Raw genomic sequence first — 20,214 nt, forward strand, 5'->3', positions numbered from 1 at the left:
AGTAAAACTATAAAAATTCTTTAAGGCCATAGTGATAATCCTCCCCACCCACAAAAGATTTTTTTTTTTTAATGTTTATTTATTTTTGAGAGAAACAGAACATGAGTTGGGGAAGGGCAGAGAGGGAGACACAGGATCAGAAACGGGTTCCAGGCTCTGAGCTGTCAGCACCAAGGCAGGGCTCAACCCACAAACTGCGAGATCATGACCTGGGCCGAAGCTGGACCCTCAACTGACTGAGCCACCCAGGTGCCCCACACACATACTGCTTCTTGATCAAAGGGAGCAAAATATGACTTAGAAGAAATCAGTCAAGACTGTAGATAACTGAATGTTAAATACCTTCTAATGTCATGGAATATATGACACAATAGCACCTATAATTTAATCTAGCTAAAATTGTTTAAGTGAATCCATCAAATTGTTTTCGACTTAGTAAGAAAGAGGATAGATTAGTGACACCTATGAAGAACCAATCATACAAATCTAGAAGGGAGATATTGTAAAGGTACTCACTCTCATTACTTAGATAGGGTCATAAAACAGGGGAACTGTTCTGGATTTATTTTTATTTTTTTTTTTTAATTTTTTTTGCAACTTTTATTTATTTTTGGGACAGAGAGAGACAGAGCATGAACGGGAGAGGGGCAGAGAGAGAGGGAGACACAGAATCGGAAACAGGCTCCAGGCTCTGAGCCATCAGCCCAGAGCCTGACGCGGGGCTCAAACTCACTGACCGCGAGATCATGACCTGGCTGAAGTCGGACGCTTAACCGACTGCGCCACCCAGGCGCCCCTTGATTTAAAAGAAATTTAAGAAATGTAACAACCAGATACAACGTGTAATCCTGGAATGGATAAACCAAATATAAAGGTTAAAGGACAAGTGAGGAAAGCTAAATATGGATTTCTTATCAGATAAACTGATCATATGAGATATAGTAATGCTTTATCAGTTATGAAGGAAAACGTTCTATTTTTTAGAGGCGCATATTATTTAGGAGGAGAAAGTAAAGTGTCTTAAATTTACTTTAAAGTACTTCAGCTTAGGGGCGCCTGTGTTGACTCAGCTGGTTAAGCATCCGACTTCAGCCTAGGTCATAATCTTGCAATTCCCGAGTTCCAGCCCCGCATCGGGCTCTGTGCTGACAGCTCAGAGTCTGGAGCCTGTTTCAGATTCTGTGTCTTCCTCAATCTCTCTCTGCCCCTACCCCACTCGTGCTCTATTTCAATCTCTCGAAAATAAAATAAATAAACATTTAAAAAAATTCAAAAAAAAAAAAAAATAAAGTGCTTCAGCTTAAAAAAACTGAATTAAGGGGCACCTGGGTGGCACAGTCAGAAGAGTGTGCAACTCTTGAACTCAGGGTCATGAGTTCAAGCCCCAAGTTGGGTGTAGAGATTACTTGAATAAATATAAAACTTCAAAAAAAATTGAATTAAGAAATAAAGCAAATAAGGTATCAATAACATTTCCTTAAAAAAAATTATGATCCTAAAAAAAAAAATTACGATCCTACCATACAAATTTATATTCTATGATTTTACTAAATACTTCACCCTAAATCATTAAACACTCTTTGAAAGAAAAGGGAAAAATTTATATATATATGTAAATATATATATATTACTATACACAGTGCATAGACACATTTATACATTTCTTGTATAACTAGCATATTCTAGGTACTGTGCCAGAAGCTGGAGCTAAAAAGCTGAAAAAGTAAGATCCCAGTTAAGAAATTTATTATCCCATGCAGACAAAATATAATATTGAAGGCAAATCTGCAGTATCCTAAAAGGATTGATGAAAAGACTGTTGAAATGTTGGAACATACCTTGTGCACCTGTTCCTGCACCTTCTTTTGTTTTTTCTTAGGAGCAAATATCTGATCATATTCTTCTGTATATTCCAGAAGCCACTTGCTTGGCTTCCTAAGACGCTTCTTCTCTGACCGCATAGCTAAAAGAGGAACAAGTTCATATTAACCAAAAAAGTTAGAGGAAAACCCATTGTTTCATACAACCATCCCTGCACTCTCAAAGGTACAGAGATGGGAAACTCTTGTTTTTCAAACACTCTGCTTAAGCTCCAAAAGGCTAAAAGTGATTTGCTATGGTTTCTCATATGCAAAAGTCGAGAGGGGAGAGACTTGTGTTGCTCTATACACATACACATAGCCCATCTGAAGTTAAGGAAAAGATTAAATTGAAACTAACTGGTATTCCATAGTGACAGATACAGCTAATATTAAAATATAGTCTAAATCAAGCAAATTCAAAAAATATACAATGAGTTTTTTAATAACATCTCTCTGGATTATGCAGAATACTGGATGGATATTCAGATGAAATATTTACCTAATCAGTACTACCATGTGAATTTCAAAAACAATTTACATAAACTTCGTATCATAGTTGTAGTGAGTTTCACATTAGAAACAGGAGTATTTCTAAACAGAATCATTTAAAAATATGCAATTGAGTATATGTACACCATTATCTCAATGACATAAAATGTATATGCCATGTATGTCAAAAGCAGAAAATAAGATAAAAATACATAGTCTGGGGTACCAAAAAAAAAAAAAACCTGTCATATTTTATGGTCAAAATTTCAAAGTATCATACCAGTTTTCTCTGAATTAATGGTAAAACAATAATCTATTATAGTTTCCTGATAGACCTTTGTCTCAGCTTAACATGCTATCATCATTTTACAAGGTTTTTGGAGCAAAAGCTAATACGTACAGAATGTAAGATACAGTGTACTCAAGAAGCAAGAGGTATTTCATGACACAACGACCTCAGAGGGAACAATTTCTGCCTCAGTTGAATGTGGCAATACTGACATTCTCTCAATAAAAGAAATGCAAAAGTTGAGACTAAAAGGAAAAGGTCAAATTACAGCTTGGCAAAGGATTTTACTCCTTAGATACAAGCCATAAAACTGTATTATGACAAAATATGGAAAATAATTTTAATTCTAACTACTGTAATTTCACAATATACCACTTAGTTATTTAAATCTAATATAAAAGGAGTGAAAACTTATATTCACCTGAAAACCTGCACATCATTAAAATTTTTTTTCAATGTTTATTTTTGAGAAAGAAAGAAAGACAGAGAGAAAGAGAGAGACAGACGCGAGTCGAGGAGGGGCAGAGAGAGGAGACACAGAATCTGAGGCAGGCTCCAGGCTCTGAGCTGTCAGCACAGAGCCAGACACGGGGCTTGAACCCACAAACTGTGAGATCATAACCTGAGCTGAAGTCAGGTTTTCACACTTAACTGACTGAGCCACCCAGGCACCCCTGCACATCAATTTTTAAAGCAGCTTTATTCCTAATTACCAAAACTTGGAAGCAACCAAGATGCAGGTGAATGGAAAGATAAACTGTTATGTCCAGACAATAGAATATTACTCAGCACTAAAATATCAAGCCATGAAAAGACATGAAAGATATTTAAATGCATATTACCAAATGAAAAAAGCCAATCTGAAAAGGCTACATACACACTATAGGATTTCAACTATATGACATTCTGGAAAAGGCAAAACTATGAAGACCATAAAAAAATGGTTAAGGGTGAGGAAGGGAGGCCTAGCAGAGAAAGAGGGATAGATAGATAAGCAGAGCACAGACTTTGGGCAATGAAAATAATCCGTAGGATACCATAATCATGGAAACATGTCATTACACATTTGTCCAAACCCAAATAATGTACACCACCAAGAATGAACCCCAAGGTAAACTATGGACTTTGGGCGATTATAATGTGTCAATGTACGTTCATCAATCGAAACAAATGTACCACTCTGGTGGGGGATGTTGGTAACAGGAAAAGTTGTGTGTGTGGACAGAGTGGGCAATCTATGTGTCTTACCTTCAATTTTGCTGTGACCCCAAAACTGCTCTAAAAAAATAAAATATTAACAAAAAATAAAAAGTTAATGGTAGAAGCTGAAATAACTACCAAATTTATATACCTATAGAGCTCCCACTATAATTATGGGGCTTGTTAAACCTTTCAACCAATGCAATTTTCCTAACAACATTTTTAGACCATAAACCTGTAAGTGATCCAAATTGGTATTTCCCAAGCAAGTATTTCAAAAGAAGTTAAAACACCCAAAGCCAAGCAATTACTTAAAATGTTCCCCTCAAATAATATCTGAAAAATCTCTCTTAGAGCAAAGAAATAGCCAAATAGATCTTTAAATAAATATATACATCTGTACCTATGATAGTTGATGGGTAATAACTTTATGCTCTGAAGCAAATACATTATGCCTTTAATATATTCCCATTAGACATAGCATCCAAGTTTTTTAAACACCAACAGCATTTTTTAACACAAGTAAGACCAAAGAAATGATAAGGAATAACAGGGATTTACTATGCCCAAGTCACAGTTCAGCCATGTCATATTCATGAATTTCTAATCTTCAATCTACAAGATAGGTGATAACATCCCCATTTTATAAAAAATGCAACTGAGGCTTGAAGAAGAAAGTGTCTTGCCTAAGCCCATTCAAGTTAGTCCATTATTTAAGTGGCAAGGCAATGATTCGAACCAAAATCTGTCCACACTCCAAAACCATTGGGTACTTTTTACTAAAACCTATCCCTATGTTGTCACATCATCATATTACTCAACTAGTCTCCCTGCCCCCATCTATCACTACTTCCCCACACTAATTAAATCTCAGTCCTACAGAGGTTGTGTTCTCTCCTTTGTTGTCTTAAAAGGCTGCATGGGCTAATCCTTCTTCCTTTTCCTCCTGAAGCCTCTGTCCCCCATTCTACCTTTGGGTTCACTTCTCTCAGAGAGTAACTTCTCAGATTAAGCTTTAGTCCTTTACCTCTCCATTTCCTTGAGATCCACAAGAAAATCAGCAAAAACACAAAAGACCTAGAAATTAAGACGAACACTGTATCTGACATACCTATTAGAGGTTCCTGCACAAGTGCATGCATTGCTCTTCACCAAGTTATATAAAACAATCCTTTAAAGGTTTAGGGTTTGGCACAGTACCAATGGGACTATTTTTATAAATAATGTCTTATTGGAATACAGCCATGCTCATGTATTTACTAATGACTTATGACTGCTTTTGTGCTAGAGAGTTGAGAGTGACAAGACAGTATGGCTTGCAAGCTTAAAATATTTACTATCTGTCCTTTTAAGGAAAGGATTACCAATCCCTCCTCCCCTTAAATGTACAATAGAGTTAACACCCTGTAAATAAAAACAGCCTGAACACAACTGAATGACTTAAAACCTAAGATGCTTCCTGAACTTCTGTTCCTGAGCTTGCTTCTTGTCCTCCTCAACTACACCTGCCACCACAACCCCCTACTCCCACTTATGTTCTCACCTAGATTGCTCATCCCACAAAACCACAGTTGAGCTGAAAGCACCTGGAGAAATAACTCACCATATCCAACTCTTCTACAAATGGCCAAAAGGAAATGACTTGCCAAACCAACATAAAGAATATCAAGAGTAAAAGAGGAATATGACCTTCTGGATACTAAAGGTAAATATTAAAAGGCAGAAAATTACAAAAGCTAATGGAGAGAGGAATAAATCATGCAAATCTCAATACATGGCACAGAGCAAATATGAAACTGAGGAGCCAAAGTATGATCATAATTAAGTTTCTTGGCAACTACATATCAATTCCTAGCACAGAGCCAGGACCTGCTGTAAAGAATGGAGACACACTGCTCATACAGGACAAGCCTAGCAATGTCTTTTTTGATACAGAGTGTATATATACCAGCTAAAATAATGAAATATCCATAAAGTTAAATCAACCCCAAATTTTCACAAACTGAAGAAAAGACAAATAAAATGTGGATAAATAAAATGTGGTGTACCTATACCCTGGAATACTATTCAGCAATAAAAACCAAAATATTGAGGGGTGCCTGAGTGGCTCAGTTGGTTAAGCGTCCAAATTTGGCTCAAGTCACGGTCTCGTGGTTCATGAATTCAAGCCCTGCATCAGGCTCTGTGCTGAAAGCTTGGAGCCTGCAGCCTGCTTCTGATTCTGTGTCTCCTTCTCTCTGCCCCTGCTTGTGCTCTGTCTCTCAAAAATAAATAAACTTTAAACAAACAAAATATTGATATATGCTACAATATGGATAACCAAAAAATATTATGCTAAATGAAAAGAGCAAAACACAAAAGATCACATACTATATGATTCCATTAATATGAAACGTCCAGAAGAGGCAAATGGTGGGGGTTTGGGGGTACAATCAGTGGTTGCTGGGGCTAGGAGTACAAATGAACTAGCTATAAATGGGATGGAGGACTCTCACTGGGTAGAACAAATGTTCTAAAACTGATTTATGGGGATGGTTGCACAACTCAATAAATTTACTAAAAATCACTTACTTATGCACTTAAAACGTATGAACCTTATGGTGTATAAATTGTACCTCGTGCTCTCTTTCTCAAAATAAATAAACTAAAAAAAAAAAACAAAACTGAATTACAGTTCTTTTCCTAAAGAACTACATTACAGTAAGTACTAAGAGCAACATCACTCCTCACTACATATTATTAACCCTTGTCATACACCTACTTTCCTAGTTCGGAAACCTCAGAGGCAAAAGAGATAAAGGAAGGGGGGGAAAAAGGCAAAAGTCCACACATTCCTTCATAATAATAAAGTTACTGAGCCCAACCTCCTGTTGAAAACAAATAAAAATGCTACAAAATGTTTTTAAAACTACTTTAAAAGCAGCAAAGCACTGACAAGATTGTAATGAGCTACAAACCAAAAATTACAAGTAATAACTAGAGAAATAAAGCAATGAAATGGATTAGGTCCTGAAGACTTTGAGATCCAGCTAAAGCATACGAGGCAGAAGTTTGAGAGAGAATAAACTAGGGCCCCAAATAACTCTATCCTCAGAGTTACAGTAAAGCAAAAGAACACCATGTCCCAGCCTCCAGGAGACCACAAGGAAAGGTACCTTGGCAAGAAGTAGAAGGGGAGCAGGAGGGAAAATAAGTCCTTGAGAAGCTGTGACTGGTGCTCCTGTGGATTTGTAGCTCCCATAAGAAAATCAAGCAATTGATGTAAATTATGAAAAATAAATTATTAAAAAAAAAGTCAAGCAATTAGTACATCATGTTTAACAGAATAAAGGGCATAAAAAGGAATGATCATCCTAACAGACACAGAAAAACCACCTAACAAACCAGGAATAAAAGGCAACTTTCTCAACTTGAAAGGTCATCTATCAAAGTCATAGCTAACATCATAGTTAATAGTGAAAAATTGGGTATCTTTGCCCTAAGATCAGGAACTAGACAAGAGTGCCTGTTCACTCCACTTATGCTTAACACTGCACTAGAGGCTCTAGCTAGGGCAATTAGTCAAGAGGAAAATAAATAAATACATACATACATACATACATACATACATAAATACATAAATAAATAAATAACCAGATGAGAAAGGATGAAGTAAAAGTATATTAGTTGATGACATGATCATGTGCGTAGAAAATCCTAAGGAATTCAAAATAAAATAAATTAGAACTAAAAAATGAGTTCAGCAAGGTTGCAACATGCAAAATCAATATACAAAAATCAAATGTATTTCTGTATACTTGTAATGAACAACCCAAGAATGATCATTTTCATATCTCATTTGTAAGAGCATCAAAAAATAAAATTAAAAAAACAATAAAATATTTAAGAATAAATTAAACAAAAGAACCACAAGAATTAGACACAGAAATCTAATCTAATCTAATCTAATCTCTCTGTCCCATAAATAAAAAAACTTTATTTATTGTGGTTCATAGTTTAGAAAACTTAACAATGGCAACACTGCCGAAACTAATCTACAAATCCAGCACAATTCTTATCAAAATCCTGGCTGGCTTTTTTGCAGAAATTAACACGCTGGTCTGAGAATTACAATGGAAATGCACAAGATCCAGAAAAGTCAAACAATCCTGAAAATTGACAAAGTTGGAGGACACACTTTCCAATTTCAAAACTACAATAATTACTACAAAAATAGGGCAAGTTAAGACTTTGTGGTACTGACATGGTAAAAACAAAACAGATATATATATATATATATATATATATATCAGGGAGTCTGGGTGGCTCAGTTGGGTAAGAATCTGATTCCAGCTCAGATCATGATCTAACGGTTTATGAGTTCAAGCCCCACATTGGACTCTCTGCTATCAGCACAGTGGCTGCTTCAGATCCCCTCTCTCTCTGCTCATTCCCAGCTCATGCTCTCTCTCAAAAATAAACATTTAAAAATAAATAAAACACAAATGACCATAAAAAATAACTATAATTTAAAAACTACGTTGAGGGAGGGCACGCCTGGGTGGCTCAGTGGGTTGAGTGTCTGACTTTGGCTCAGGTCAGGATCTTGCAGTTCTTGAGTTCCAGCCCCAGTCAGTCTCTGTGCTGACAGCTCAGAGCCTGGAACCTACATCAGATTCTTTGTCTCCCTCTCTTTCTGCTCCTCCCCCATTCGTACTCTGTCTCTCCCTCTCAAAGCATAAACATTTAAAAAAAAGAAATTAAAAAAAAAGAATTAACGCCAGGGTGCCTGAGTGGATCAGTTAAGCATCCAACTTTGGGTCAGGTCATGATATTGCAGTTCATGGGTTTGAGCCCTGCACTGGGCTCTCTGCTGTCAGCACAGTGGTCACTTTGGATCCTCCATCCACTCCCCTTCTCTCTGCCTGTCCCTTGCTCTCTCTTCAAATAACTAAAAATAAAAATAAAAATAAAAATAAAAATAAAAAAGAATTAATGCCAAAATTTCTCAAACTCTTCCAAAACACTGAGGAGAGAATATTTCCAAATTCATTTTATGAAGTGAGCATTACTCTAATGCCAAAGCCAGACAAATATACTTAGAAATTAAAAAAAGAAAAATTTAACCAATATTCCTTATGAACATTGCTGCAAAAATTCTCACAAACATTAGCAAACTGAATTCAACAGAGCACACTGAAAGGATTACACACCATGACCAAGTGGGATTCACCCCTGGGATAGAAGGATGGTTCAACATATTTTTAAAAAAAGTAATAAAGACATTAACAAAATGAAAATCACATGACCATCTCAACTGATGCAGAAAGGGCTACCTTTTCTTCTTTTTTTTTTTTAAAGTAAGCTCTAGGCCGAACATGGGGCTTGAACTCATGACCTTGAGCGAGTCGGACACTCCTCCCAATACTTGTTCCTTAGAAAAACATTCAACAAACTAGGTAGTCACATATGTAAATCCGTGTGGGGGCTGTGTGTGTGTGTGAGAGAGAGAGAAAATAGCATATATTTCATATATGAAAATACCATAACATGATATTCTATCATAGAAACTGAAAGCTTTTTCTCTAAGAGCAGGAACAAGGCTAGGATGACCACTCTTGCCACTTCTACTTAACACAATACTGAAGTCTAAACAAGAGCAACTAGGCAAGAATTAGAAATAAAAGACATCCAAATTGGTAAGAAAACAGTAAAATGGTCTCTGTTCACAGGTGACATGATCTTACATGAATACTAAAGATTCCACCAAAAAATAAAAAAAATTACCAGTTAAGAATAAACAATTGCATAAAGGTGCAGTATACAAAAATCAACTTTTAAAATCAGTTGCATTTCTAAACACTAATAATGAACAATTCAAAAAGCAAATTAAGAAATCAATCCCATTTACAATAGCATGAAATAGAATAAAATATTTATGAATAAATTTAACCAAGGACATGAAAAACGTATGCACAGATGATTACAAACACTGCTGAAATTAAAGACAAATGGAAAGATTCCCACATTCATGAACTGGGAGATTTAATATTGTCAAAATGTTCATACTACCCAAGAGTGATCTTCAGACTAACTGCAATTGCTACCAAAACCCCAAAGGCATTTTTTGCAAAAGCAGAAAATAAAATCCGAAAATGCACATGGAATCTTAAAGGACCCCATAATAGCCAACAATTATGGAAAAGAACAAACACATCCTGTTTTCTAAATATATTACAAAGCTATATTACGATATGATGTTCCTATAAAGACAGACATATAGATGACTGGAACAGAAAGGAGAGCACAGAAATAAACCCTTAGGTGTAAGGTCAAATTCTTTTTGGCCAGTATATTAAGACTACACAACAAGGAAAGGATAGTCTCATCAATAAATGGTGCTGGGAGGGGCGCCTGGGTGGCTCAGTCAGTTAAGCGTCCGACTGCGGCTCAAGTCATGATCTCACGGTTCGTGAGTTCGAGCCCCGCGTAGGGCTCTGTGCTGACAGCTCAGAGCCTGGAACCTGTTTCAGATTCTGTGTCTCCCTCTCTCTCTCTGACCTCCCCCATTCATGCTCTGTCTCTCTCTGTCTCAAAAGTACATAAACGTTAAAAAAAAAAATTTTTTTAGGGGCGCCTGGGTGGCGCAGTCGGTTAAGCGGCCGACTTCAGCCAGGTCACGATCTCGCGGTCCGTGAGTTCGAGCCCCGCGTCGGGCTCTGGGCTGATGGCTCGGAGCCTGGAGCCTGTTTCCGATTCTGTGTCTCCCTCTCTCTCTGCCCCTCCCCTGTTCATGCTCTGTCTCTCTCTGTCCCAAAAATAAATAAACGTTGAAAAAAAATATTTTTTTTAAAAAAAATTTTTTTAAATAAATACATAAATAAATGGTGCTGGGAAAAGTGGGTATTCACATGCAAAAAAGAAAGATGGATCTTTATCATGCACTACATACAAAAATTAACTCAAAATTGTATCAAAAACCTAAATCTAAGATCTGAAACTATGAAACTCCAGAAGAAAAGGAAATAGATTCAATTCATAAATGAAATGAGCAATTTTTTCTTTGATAGGACATCAAAAGCACAGACAACAAAACCAAAAACAAATTTGACTACATGAAACTTTTTTCTACAATTTTCTGCACAGCAAAGGAAACAACTAACACAATGGAAATACAACCTACAAAATGAAAGAAAATATTTGCAAACCATATATCAAATAAGGGGTGATCACCCAGATTAAACAAATCAGTTAACAAAAGAACAACCCAACTCAAAAATGGGTAATGGACTTGGACAGACATTTCTTCAAAGATATACAAATAGCCAATAAGCATATGAAAAGATGCTCAGTATCACTAATCATCAAGGAGATGCAAATCAAAACTAGGAGACATCAACTTACCCCTGTTAGGATGGCCACCATTAAAAAATAAGTAACAAGTACTGAGGATGTGAGGAAATTGGGACACTAGTGCACTGTGTACTGTTGGTAGGATTATAATATGGTACAGCCACTATGGAAAACAGTATAGTTTCCTCAAAATATTAAAAATAGAATTCTATGATCCGTTCCAATTCTGGCATGTATTTAAAAGAATTGAAAATGTGATCTCAAAGAGATAGTATTTGCACATCCATGTTCAATGCAGCCTTATTCATGACAGTCAAGTTATGGAAGAACTTAAATGTCCAATCTCAAATGTCCACTGATAGATGAATAGATTAAAAAAATACATGTTATGTACATACAATGAACTATTATTCAGCCTCAATAAAGATGGGAATCACGTCATGTGCTAGATTATGAATGAATCTTGAAGACATTATGCTAAGTGAAATAATCCAATCTCAAAAAGAGAAATGCTACATGATTCCATTTATAGGAGGTATCTAAAGTAATCCAACTCCTAAAAACAGAAAGAGAATAGTGGTTGCCAGGGGATGGGGAAAAAAGGGGAAAAACGGGGAGTTGCTGTTCAAGGAGTATAGCTTCAGACATGAAAGATGAAAAAGTTCTAGAGATCTGTTGTACAACAATGTGCATACACTTAATACTGTAATGTATATATGGCACTTGTTCAAAAGTTAAATCTATGTATTTTTTACAATAACAATAACCCATTACTATATTTTAACCAAAAGAACCAAACACCAAAGTACCACATATTGTATGATTCTATTGACATGAAATGCACAGAAGAAACAATGGCCTTGAATGATAACTGGATCAGATGAACTTGACAGATATATTCAGAACTTTTCATCCAAAAACAGCAGAATATACATTCTTCTCAAGTGCACATGGAACATTCTCCAAGACACAGGTATAAATGTCTATGCACAAAATTCAGGAACACCCAAATATATAAAACAATCACAAACATAAACAATCTTATTGGTAATAATGTGGTACTTGCAGGGGACTTTAATACTCCACTTACAACAATGGACAGATCATCTAGACAGAAAATCAGTAAAGAAACAATGGCCCTAAATGATACACTGGGCCAGATGGACTTGACAGATATATTTAGTATTTTCTTCCTAAAGCATCAGAATACACATTCTTCTCCAGTGCACATGGAACATTCTCCAAGATACATCACATACTGGGTCACAAAGCAGCCCTCAATAAATATAAAAGAATTAAGATCATACCATGCATATTTTCAGATCACAATGCCATGAAACTTGAAATCAACCACAAGAAAAAATTTGGAAAGCCTCCAAATGCATGGAGGTTAAAGAACATCCTACTAAAGAATGAAGGGTCAAACAGGCAATTAAAGAAGAAATTTAAAAATATATGGAAGCAAATGAAAATGAAAACACAATAGTCCAAACACTTTGGGATGCAGCAAAGGCAGTCCTAAGGGGAAAATACATTGCAATCCAGGACTATCTCAAGAAACAAGAAAAATCCCAAATACAAAACCTAATCGCACACCTAAAGGAAATAGAAGTAGAACACAAAGAAACCCCAAAGCCAGCAGGAGAGAAATAATAAAGATTACAGCAGCAATAAACAATACAGAATCAAAAAACAAAACAACCACACACACACACAAAAAACAAACAGAACAGATCAATGAATCTAAGAGCTGGTTTTTTGAAAAAAAATAAACAAAACTGATAAACTCCTAGACAGACTACTCAAAAAGATGACCCAAATAAATAAAATCACGAATAAAAGAGGAGAGATCACAACCAACACCACAGACATACAATCATTAGAAAATACTATGAAAAATTATATGCCAACAAACTGGACAACCTGGAAGAAATGGACAACTTCCTAGATACCCACATACTACCAAAACTCAAACAGGAAGAAACAGAAACTCTGAACAGACCAGTAACCAGTGAAGAAATTCAATCAGTTATCAAGAATCTCCCAACAAATAAGAGTCCTGGGCCAGATGCCTTCCCAGGGGAATTCTACCAGACCTTTTTTTTTTTTAATTTTTTAACGTTTATTTATTTTTGAGACAGAGAGAGACAGAGCATGAATGGGGGAGGGTCAGAGAGAGAGGGAGACACAGAATCTGAAACAGGCTCCAAGCTCTTAGCTGTCAGCACAGAGCCCAACGCAGGGCTCGAACTCACAGACTGCGAGACCATGACCTGAGCCAAAGTCGGACGCTTAACTGACTAAGCCACCCAGGCGCCTCTCTACCAGACATTTAAAGCAGAGTTAATACCTATCCTTCTCAAGCTGTCCCAAAAAACAGAACTGGAAGGAACACTTCTGGAGTCATTCTATGGAGCTAGCATTACCTTGATTCCCAAAGCAGAGACCCCACTAAAAGGGAGAATTGCAGGCCAATATCCCTGACAAACATGGATGCAAAAATTCTCAACAAGATATTAGCAGACCAAATTCAACAGTATATTAAAAGAATTATTCACCATGATTAAGTGGGATTCATTCCTGGGCTGCAGAGCTGTTTCAATATTTGCAAGTCAATCAATGTGATACATCACATTAATAGAAGAAACGATAAGAACCATATGATCCTGTCAATATATGCAGAAAAAGCCATTTGACAAAATACAGCATCCTTTCTTAATAAAAACCTTCAAGAAGTCAGGATAGAAGGAACATACCTTAACATCATAAAAGCCATATATGAAAAGCCCACAGCTAATCTCATCCTCAACCGGGAGAAACTGAGAGCTTTGTCCCTGAGGTCAGGAACACGACAGGATGTCCACTCTCACCACTGTTGTTTAACATAGTGTTGGAAGTCCTAGACTTAGCAATCAGACAACAAAATGAAATAGGGCATCCAAATTGGCAAAGAAGAAGTCTAACTTTCACTTTTTGCAGATGACAGGATACTCTACATGGAAAACCCGAAAGACTCCACCAAAAAGCTGCTAGAACTGACACATGAACTCAGCAAAGTCACAGGATACAAAAATCACTGTACAGAAATTGGTTGCATTTCTATACACCAACAATCAAGCAAAAGAAAGAGAAATCAAGAAACCGATCCCATTTACAATTGCACCAAAACCATAAAATACCTAGGAATAAACCTAACCAAAGATAAAAAATCTGTATGCTGAAAACTATAGAAAACTTAGGAAAGAAATTGAAAAAGACACAAAGAAATAGAAAAACATTCCATGGTTCATGGATTGGAAGAACAAATATTGTTAAAATCTCAATACTACCCAACGCAATCTACACATTCAATGCAATCCCAAACAAAATTGCACCGGCATTCTTCTCAAAGCTAGAACAAACAATCCTAAAATTTATATGGAACCACAAAAGACCCTGAGAAGACAAAGTAATGTTGAAAAAGAAAATCAAAGCAGGAGGCATCACAATCCTGGAGTTTAGCCTCTACTACAAAGCTGTAATCATCAAGAAAGTATGGTATTGGCACAAAACCAAACACATATATACCAATGGAATAGAATAGAGAACCCAGAATTGGACCCACAAATGTATGGCCAACTAATGACAAAGCAGGAAAGAGTATCCAGTGGAAAAAAGACAGTCTCTTTAGCAAATGGTGCTGGGAGAACTGGACAGCAACATGCAGAAGAATGAAACTGGACCACTTTCTTAAAGCATACACAAAAATAAACTTAAAATGGATGAAAGACCTAAATGTGAGACAGGAAACCATCAAAACCCTGGAGGAGAAAATAGGCAACAACCTCTTTGACCTCAGTCACAGGAACTTCCTACTCAACACGTCTCTGATGGCAAGGGAAATAAAAGCAAAAAGAATTACTGGGACCTCATCAAGACAAAAAGCTTCTGCAAAGGAAACAATCAAGAAAACTAAAAGGCAACTAACGGAATGGGAGAAGATATTTGCAAATGACATATCAGATAAAGGGTTAGCATCCAAAATCTATAAAGAACTTATCAAACTCAGCACCTAAAAAACAAGTAATTCAGTGAAGAAATGGGCTGAAGACATGAACAGACACTTTTCCAAAGAAGACATCCAGATGGCTAACAGACACATGAAAAGAAGTTCAACATCGCTCACCATCAGAGAAATACAAATCAAAACCACACTGAGATACCACCTCACACTGGTAGAGTGGCTAAAATGAACAACTCAGGAAACAACAGATGTTAGCGAGGATGTAGAGAAAGGGGAACCCTCTTGCACTGTTGGTGGGAATGCAAACTGGTGCAGCTGCTCTGGAAAACAGTGTGGAGTTTCCTCAAAAATTAAAAATAGAACTACCCTACGACCCAGCAACAGCACTACTAGGAATTTATCCAAAGGACACAGGAGTGCTGATTCATAGGGATACTTGTACCCCAATTTTATACCAGCACTTTCAACAATAGCCAAATCATGGAAAGAGCCCAAATGTCCATCAACTGATGAATGGATAAAGAAGATGTGGTTTATGGGGCGCCTGGGTGGCGCAGTCGGTTAAGCGTCCGACTTCAGCCAGGTCACGATCTCGCGGTCTGTGAGTTCGAGCCCCGCGTCGGGCTTTGGGCTGATGGCTCAGAGCCTGGAGCCTGTTTCCGATTGTGTCTCCCTCTCTCTCTCTGCCCCTCCCCCATTCATGCTCTGTCTCTCTCTGTCCCAAAAATAAATAAACGTTGAAAAAAAAAAAAAAGAAGATGTGGTTTATACATACAACGGAATACTATTTGACAATGAGAAAGAATGAAATCCTGCTATTTGCAACAACATGGATGGAACTGGAGAGTATTACGTAAAATGAAATCAGTCAGAGAAAGACAGGTATCATATGTTTTCACTCATATGTGGAACTTAAGAAACTTAACAGAAGAACGAAGGGAAGGGGGAAAAATAGTTTCAAACAGAGAGGGAGGCAAACCCATGAGACTCTTAAATACAGAGAACAAATTGAGGGTTGATGAGGGGACAGGGGAGAGGGGAAAATGGGTGATGGGCATTGAAGAAGGCACTTGCTGAGATGAGAACTGGGTGTTGTACGTAAACGATGAATCACAGGAACGTACTCCCAAAACCAAGAGGACAATTTATACACTGTGTATTAGCTAACTTGACAATAAATTATATTACAAAAATAAAAATAAAAAAATAACAGTCAGCATCAAAGTTAAAAAAAAAAAAGAAATGTACAGAACAGGCAAATCTACAGATTGGGGAGAAATGAAAGGAAATTAATAAAGGGTACAGTATTTATTTCTGGGTGATACAAATATTCCAAAACTGATTGTATTGACAACTGCACAAGTCTGTGAATATACTAAAAACCCCTGAAGTAAACTTTAAAATGATGGGATATCTCAAGGTATGTGAATTATATCTCAATAAAACTGTCAGAAAACAGAATCTACTGTGATAAAACAACTTTGAGAATTTTATGTTTAAGGATAGTCAGTGTTATCTTCAATAACTATAGTGTATAATATTGCATATTAATATTTTAAAAGACCATTTTTCTTCTGCTAAGGTTAAGATACCCTAGTACTTCAGTTTTCTTGTTGTTCTCAAATCTCATTACAGAAGGGAAGTTAAGACATCTTAAGGCCTTCGAGTAAGTACTACAGAATACTTTCTTTTTCCTAAAAGCACATGTCCCCTTCTGTCTACATAATATGTAGTAGACCTTCCTTAAATTGTAGTAAAGAAAGCCTATCATTCAATAAAATGTATTCACTTTCTCTAAACTAACAACTATGTTTAAATTTTAGGCTCAGAGCCTCTCAATTACCTAAAATGCCAGACTGAGTCTCCAAAAGTTCATAGATTTAAAAAGACAGGAAATGTCTTTTTAAAGACATTTCTTTAGTCTAAAAGCAAAAGTAAAAAAAGAAAAAAAAAAGAGCTCTGGTTAATACATAATTTCTGAAAGTATATGGAAACCTGGTCGTAAAAATTCAGGACCTTCTACAAAAAGCCCTCCCTTCACTTCACATGGTAAGTTTTTCTTCCCAATCTACCCTTCCTCCTTTCATCAAAACAAACCACCTTCAGGAGGGTAACATTACCACCACTTCCTCTAGCCCTTTATCATACTCATGAATCCTTACCTGGTTCAGGGAGCTCAGGCTGGGGAGTCAAACTGGGAATTCCTGGCTCTTTTTCCATTTCCTCAATGCTGGCACTGGATTTATCACAAACATTCAACCGTGGCCCAACTGAATCTAAGCAGCTAGCATGATTTGGATCTGCCAGGGCATCTTCTAGTATGTTTGTCGAAGTAGGGGGTCTATGCTCTGGGAACTCATCCCCCTTCTTTACCGGGTCAGCTGGAAGCAAAACCCCAAAGGCACCCTCAGAGTTTTCTTTCTCCCTAAATCTGTTAGTGCGCTTACGAGGTTTAGTGCGCCTTTGGTTTAAACGCTGCCACCGCTTTTTAGGCACCGCTTGATTTACACCATTGGGTTCATCATTCTCACTGTTCACTTCAGTATCCAACTCTGGGCCTTTTCTGTTTTCAAAAGAGGGGCCTTTTTCAGGAATTTTATCAGGGTTAGACTGGTTGACTTTGTCATCAAAATTAACACTGGAAAAATGGGCACTGTCTTCACTTGTTAAATGACCCATTAACTGAAGGGGTTCTTCTTTACCAGGGTCTTCTAGTCCACCTCTTGAGCAGCCATTCTCTGAACCCCCACTTGGTCTGTCTCCCTGCAGTGCAGTCTCAAGAGTCACAGCTGGAAGTCGGTTCAGTTTTCTTTTGCGCTCTGTCTTTAAGGCTTTACGGTTTAATGTGTTCTTTCCCATCTGGGATGAAAAACTATCTCGCAATTTAGATGAAGGTTTTGATCGCCCACAGTTGCGCCTAGTAACACAGTTTGAACGACTTTTACCAGAAGCAGGGAGGTCTCTTCTGTCAGACACTAAGCTGGGGACAGATACAGACAACTCCCCAGACAGTGCAGAGTCACCCCCACTAGGGCTAGGACGGACTGGGTTCTGAGTGCCATCTCCATTTTTTTCTGAATTGTGAGTGGAGCTTCCTGAAACCAAGGCCTTAGAAGCAGCTACAGGACTACTAGTAGAACAGTCCCCAAGACCAGGACTCCGATAGGAAACCAAGTTTTGAGCAGTCATTAAGCGTTGCTCCTTGGTCTTACTATCATGCATATCTTTCAACATCATTAATAATGTACTAAATTTGTAGTCTGGTTCAATAGGTATATGATTCTGACCAGAGGCAGGAGAAAAGAGTAATGGTTTTGATGGCTTTGATGTTCCAGAGTCACTGACATCTTCACTTAAGGATCTATAAGAGAGTTCCTTCAACTCTGACAGAACATGTTTCACCACTGCTGTTTCTATGTCATTTGAATCCCTGGTTTTCTCATGCATGTTGCTCAGTAGTTTTAGCCCATCCACTTTCCCACTTTTGGAAATGCTGGCCAAAGGAGAGCCTTTAGTATCAGAAGAGCAGCATTTCAAACTGCAGTCCTCATTTGTAACTGGAGATTCCACTACAACTGGATTTTCTTTATGTTTGCACTTTATACTTCGGATCTTGGGCTGTTTGCTTTTTGAATGTAACAGAGCTTGACTTGTAGCCCCACCTTTTATTAGGGAATTCTCACTGGAAATGCTTGATGGTGTGTTGAATTTTGGAGAGAAACCATCATTTCTAAACTCTGATTGGGGTTTGCGGATAAGAGTAGACACTTTAAGATCAGAGAGATTAACCTGAGATGTCTCAGTTCCAGGCTCTCCTGTCTTAGTACAATCCATTAAGTGGTCTGTATGTGAATTAGTAATGAGGGACTTCTGCTTTGCTTTTACCTTAGTGTTTGTGGCAGGATACCTAGTATACTTTACCTTTTCATTTTTCTGCACAGATAAAATGTTCTCTGTTCTATCAAAAGCATCTGTAATTTCAAGGACACTGTTATCAGATTCTGAACTATGATCTATGGGATCCAGATCACTGCTTCCATCATCAGAAGTGGTACAGATACTAATGGAATCACTGCGCTTTTCTTCATCACCTGCTCCAATATAACAGAGCTGTACTTTCGAACTACACACCAAACCTCTTTGGAGTTTTTTCTTTTCCCCAGAATGTTTAGAGATCAAGGCACCCTCAGACAAGCCCAGTAAAGAGTCACAATTTGAAGTCTCAAATTCTTTCTTTGCAGTGTTTTTTGCACAAGAAGAAAACAGGAAATTTCCTGGGGCAGTGCTGGACCCTGTGAGGCTGTTTGCTATCCTGGAAAGTTCATTAGAGGCCTGCTTATCAGATACATCCCCAGAAATAAAGTTTAGGCCAAGGTTCTCTGGAATCTTTCCCCTTCGTTCTTCCTTATGTGCTTCAAATTGTATGTGGCCCTTTTTCATACTAGTCCTTTTTGGATTATCAGAACTCTTTCTGGCTCGAGACTTAGCACAAGGCTTTTCCTTCTCATCTGCAGAATGTTCTGAGTCAAAAGCCAGAGATTTCAAGCAGCCATTAAGTAACAGGTCATGTTCTGATTCAGGATCATTTGTACAGTCCTCAAATGGCATGTCCTCCTCACTGTCCAACTTGATTGAACTGGTGACACATCTTCGGTTCTTCGACCCTTTGGGAACATCATACTGTTCAGCAAGACCAACACTGGCTTCCCATTTACTCAAAATTTTCTGAGGAACCTTAAATTTAAAGGAGAAAAAGATTGTAACTTATCAAAAAAAATGCGAAAGGGAACAGGGAGATTATCAGTGAAGACCTCTCAAATAAGCTTTTTCAAGCCTTATAATTTCTTCAAGGCACTTTTTGAAAAAAAAATTTTTAATATTCATTTATGTATTTCGAGAGAGAAAGCAAGCAGGGGAAGGGCAAAGAGAGGGAGAGAGAGAGAATCACAAGCAGGGTCTGTGCTGCCAGTGCAGAGCCCAATGCAGGGCTCAAACCCACTAACAGTGGGATCATATCTGACCCCAAATCAAGAGTCGGA

At 37.4% G+C, this 20,214-nt stretch overlaps 1 protein-coding gene across 8 annotated transcripts in view; it reads right to left on the bottom strand.

Moving 5' to 3' along the window:
* The window catches only part of NSD1 (nuclear receptor binding SET domain protein 1), a 144,129-nt gene that overhangs the window by 51,107 nt on the left and 72,808 nt on the right, over nt 1–20,214 (bottom strand). For all 8 annotated transcript variants that reach the window (XM_043592795.1, XM_043593097.1, XM_043593152.1 and 5 more), the window contains 2 exons: nt 17,338–19,909; nt 1,839–1,963 (listed from right to left, as the gene is read on the bottom strand). In XM_043592795.1, coding sequence (XP_043448730.1) covers nt 1,839–1,963; nt 17,338–19,909 — 2,697 coding nt within the window. The remainder of the gene's footprint in view (nt 1–1,838; nt 1,964–17,337; nt 19,910–20,214) is intronic.

This window comes from Prionailurus bengalensis, chromosome A1 (genome assembly GCF_016509475.1).
Source record: "Prionailurus bengalensis isolate Pbe53 chromosome A1, Fcat_Pben_1.1_paternal_pri, whole genome shotgun sequence".
Lineage (NCBI taxonomy): Eukaryota > Metazoa > Chordata > Mammalia > Carnivora > Felidae > Prionailurus > Prionailurus bengalensis.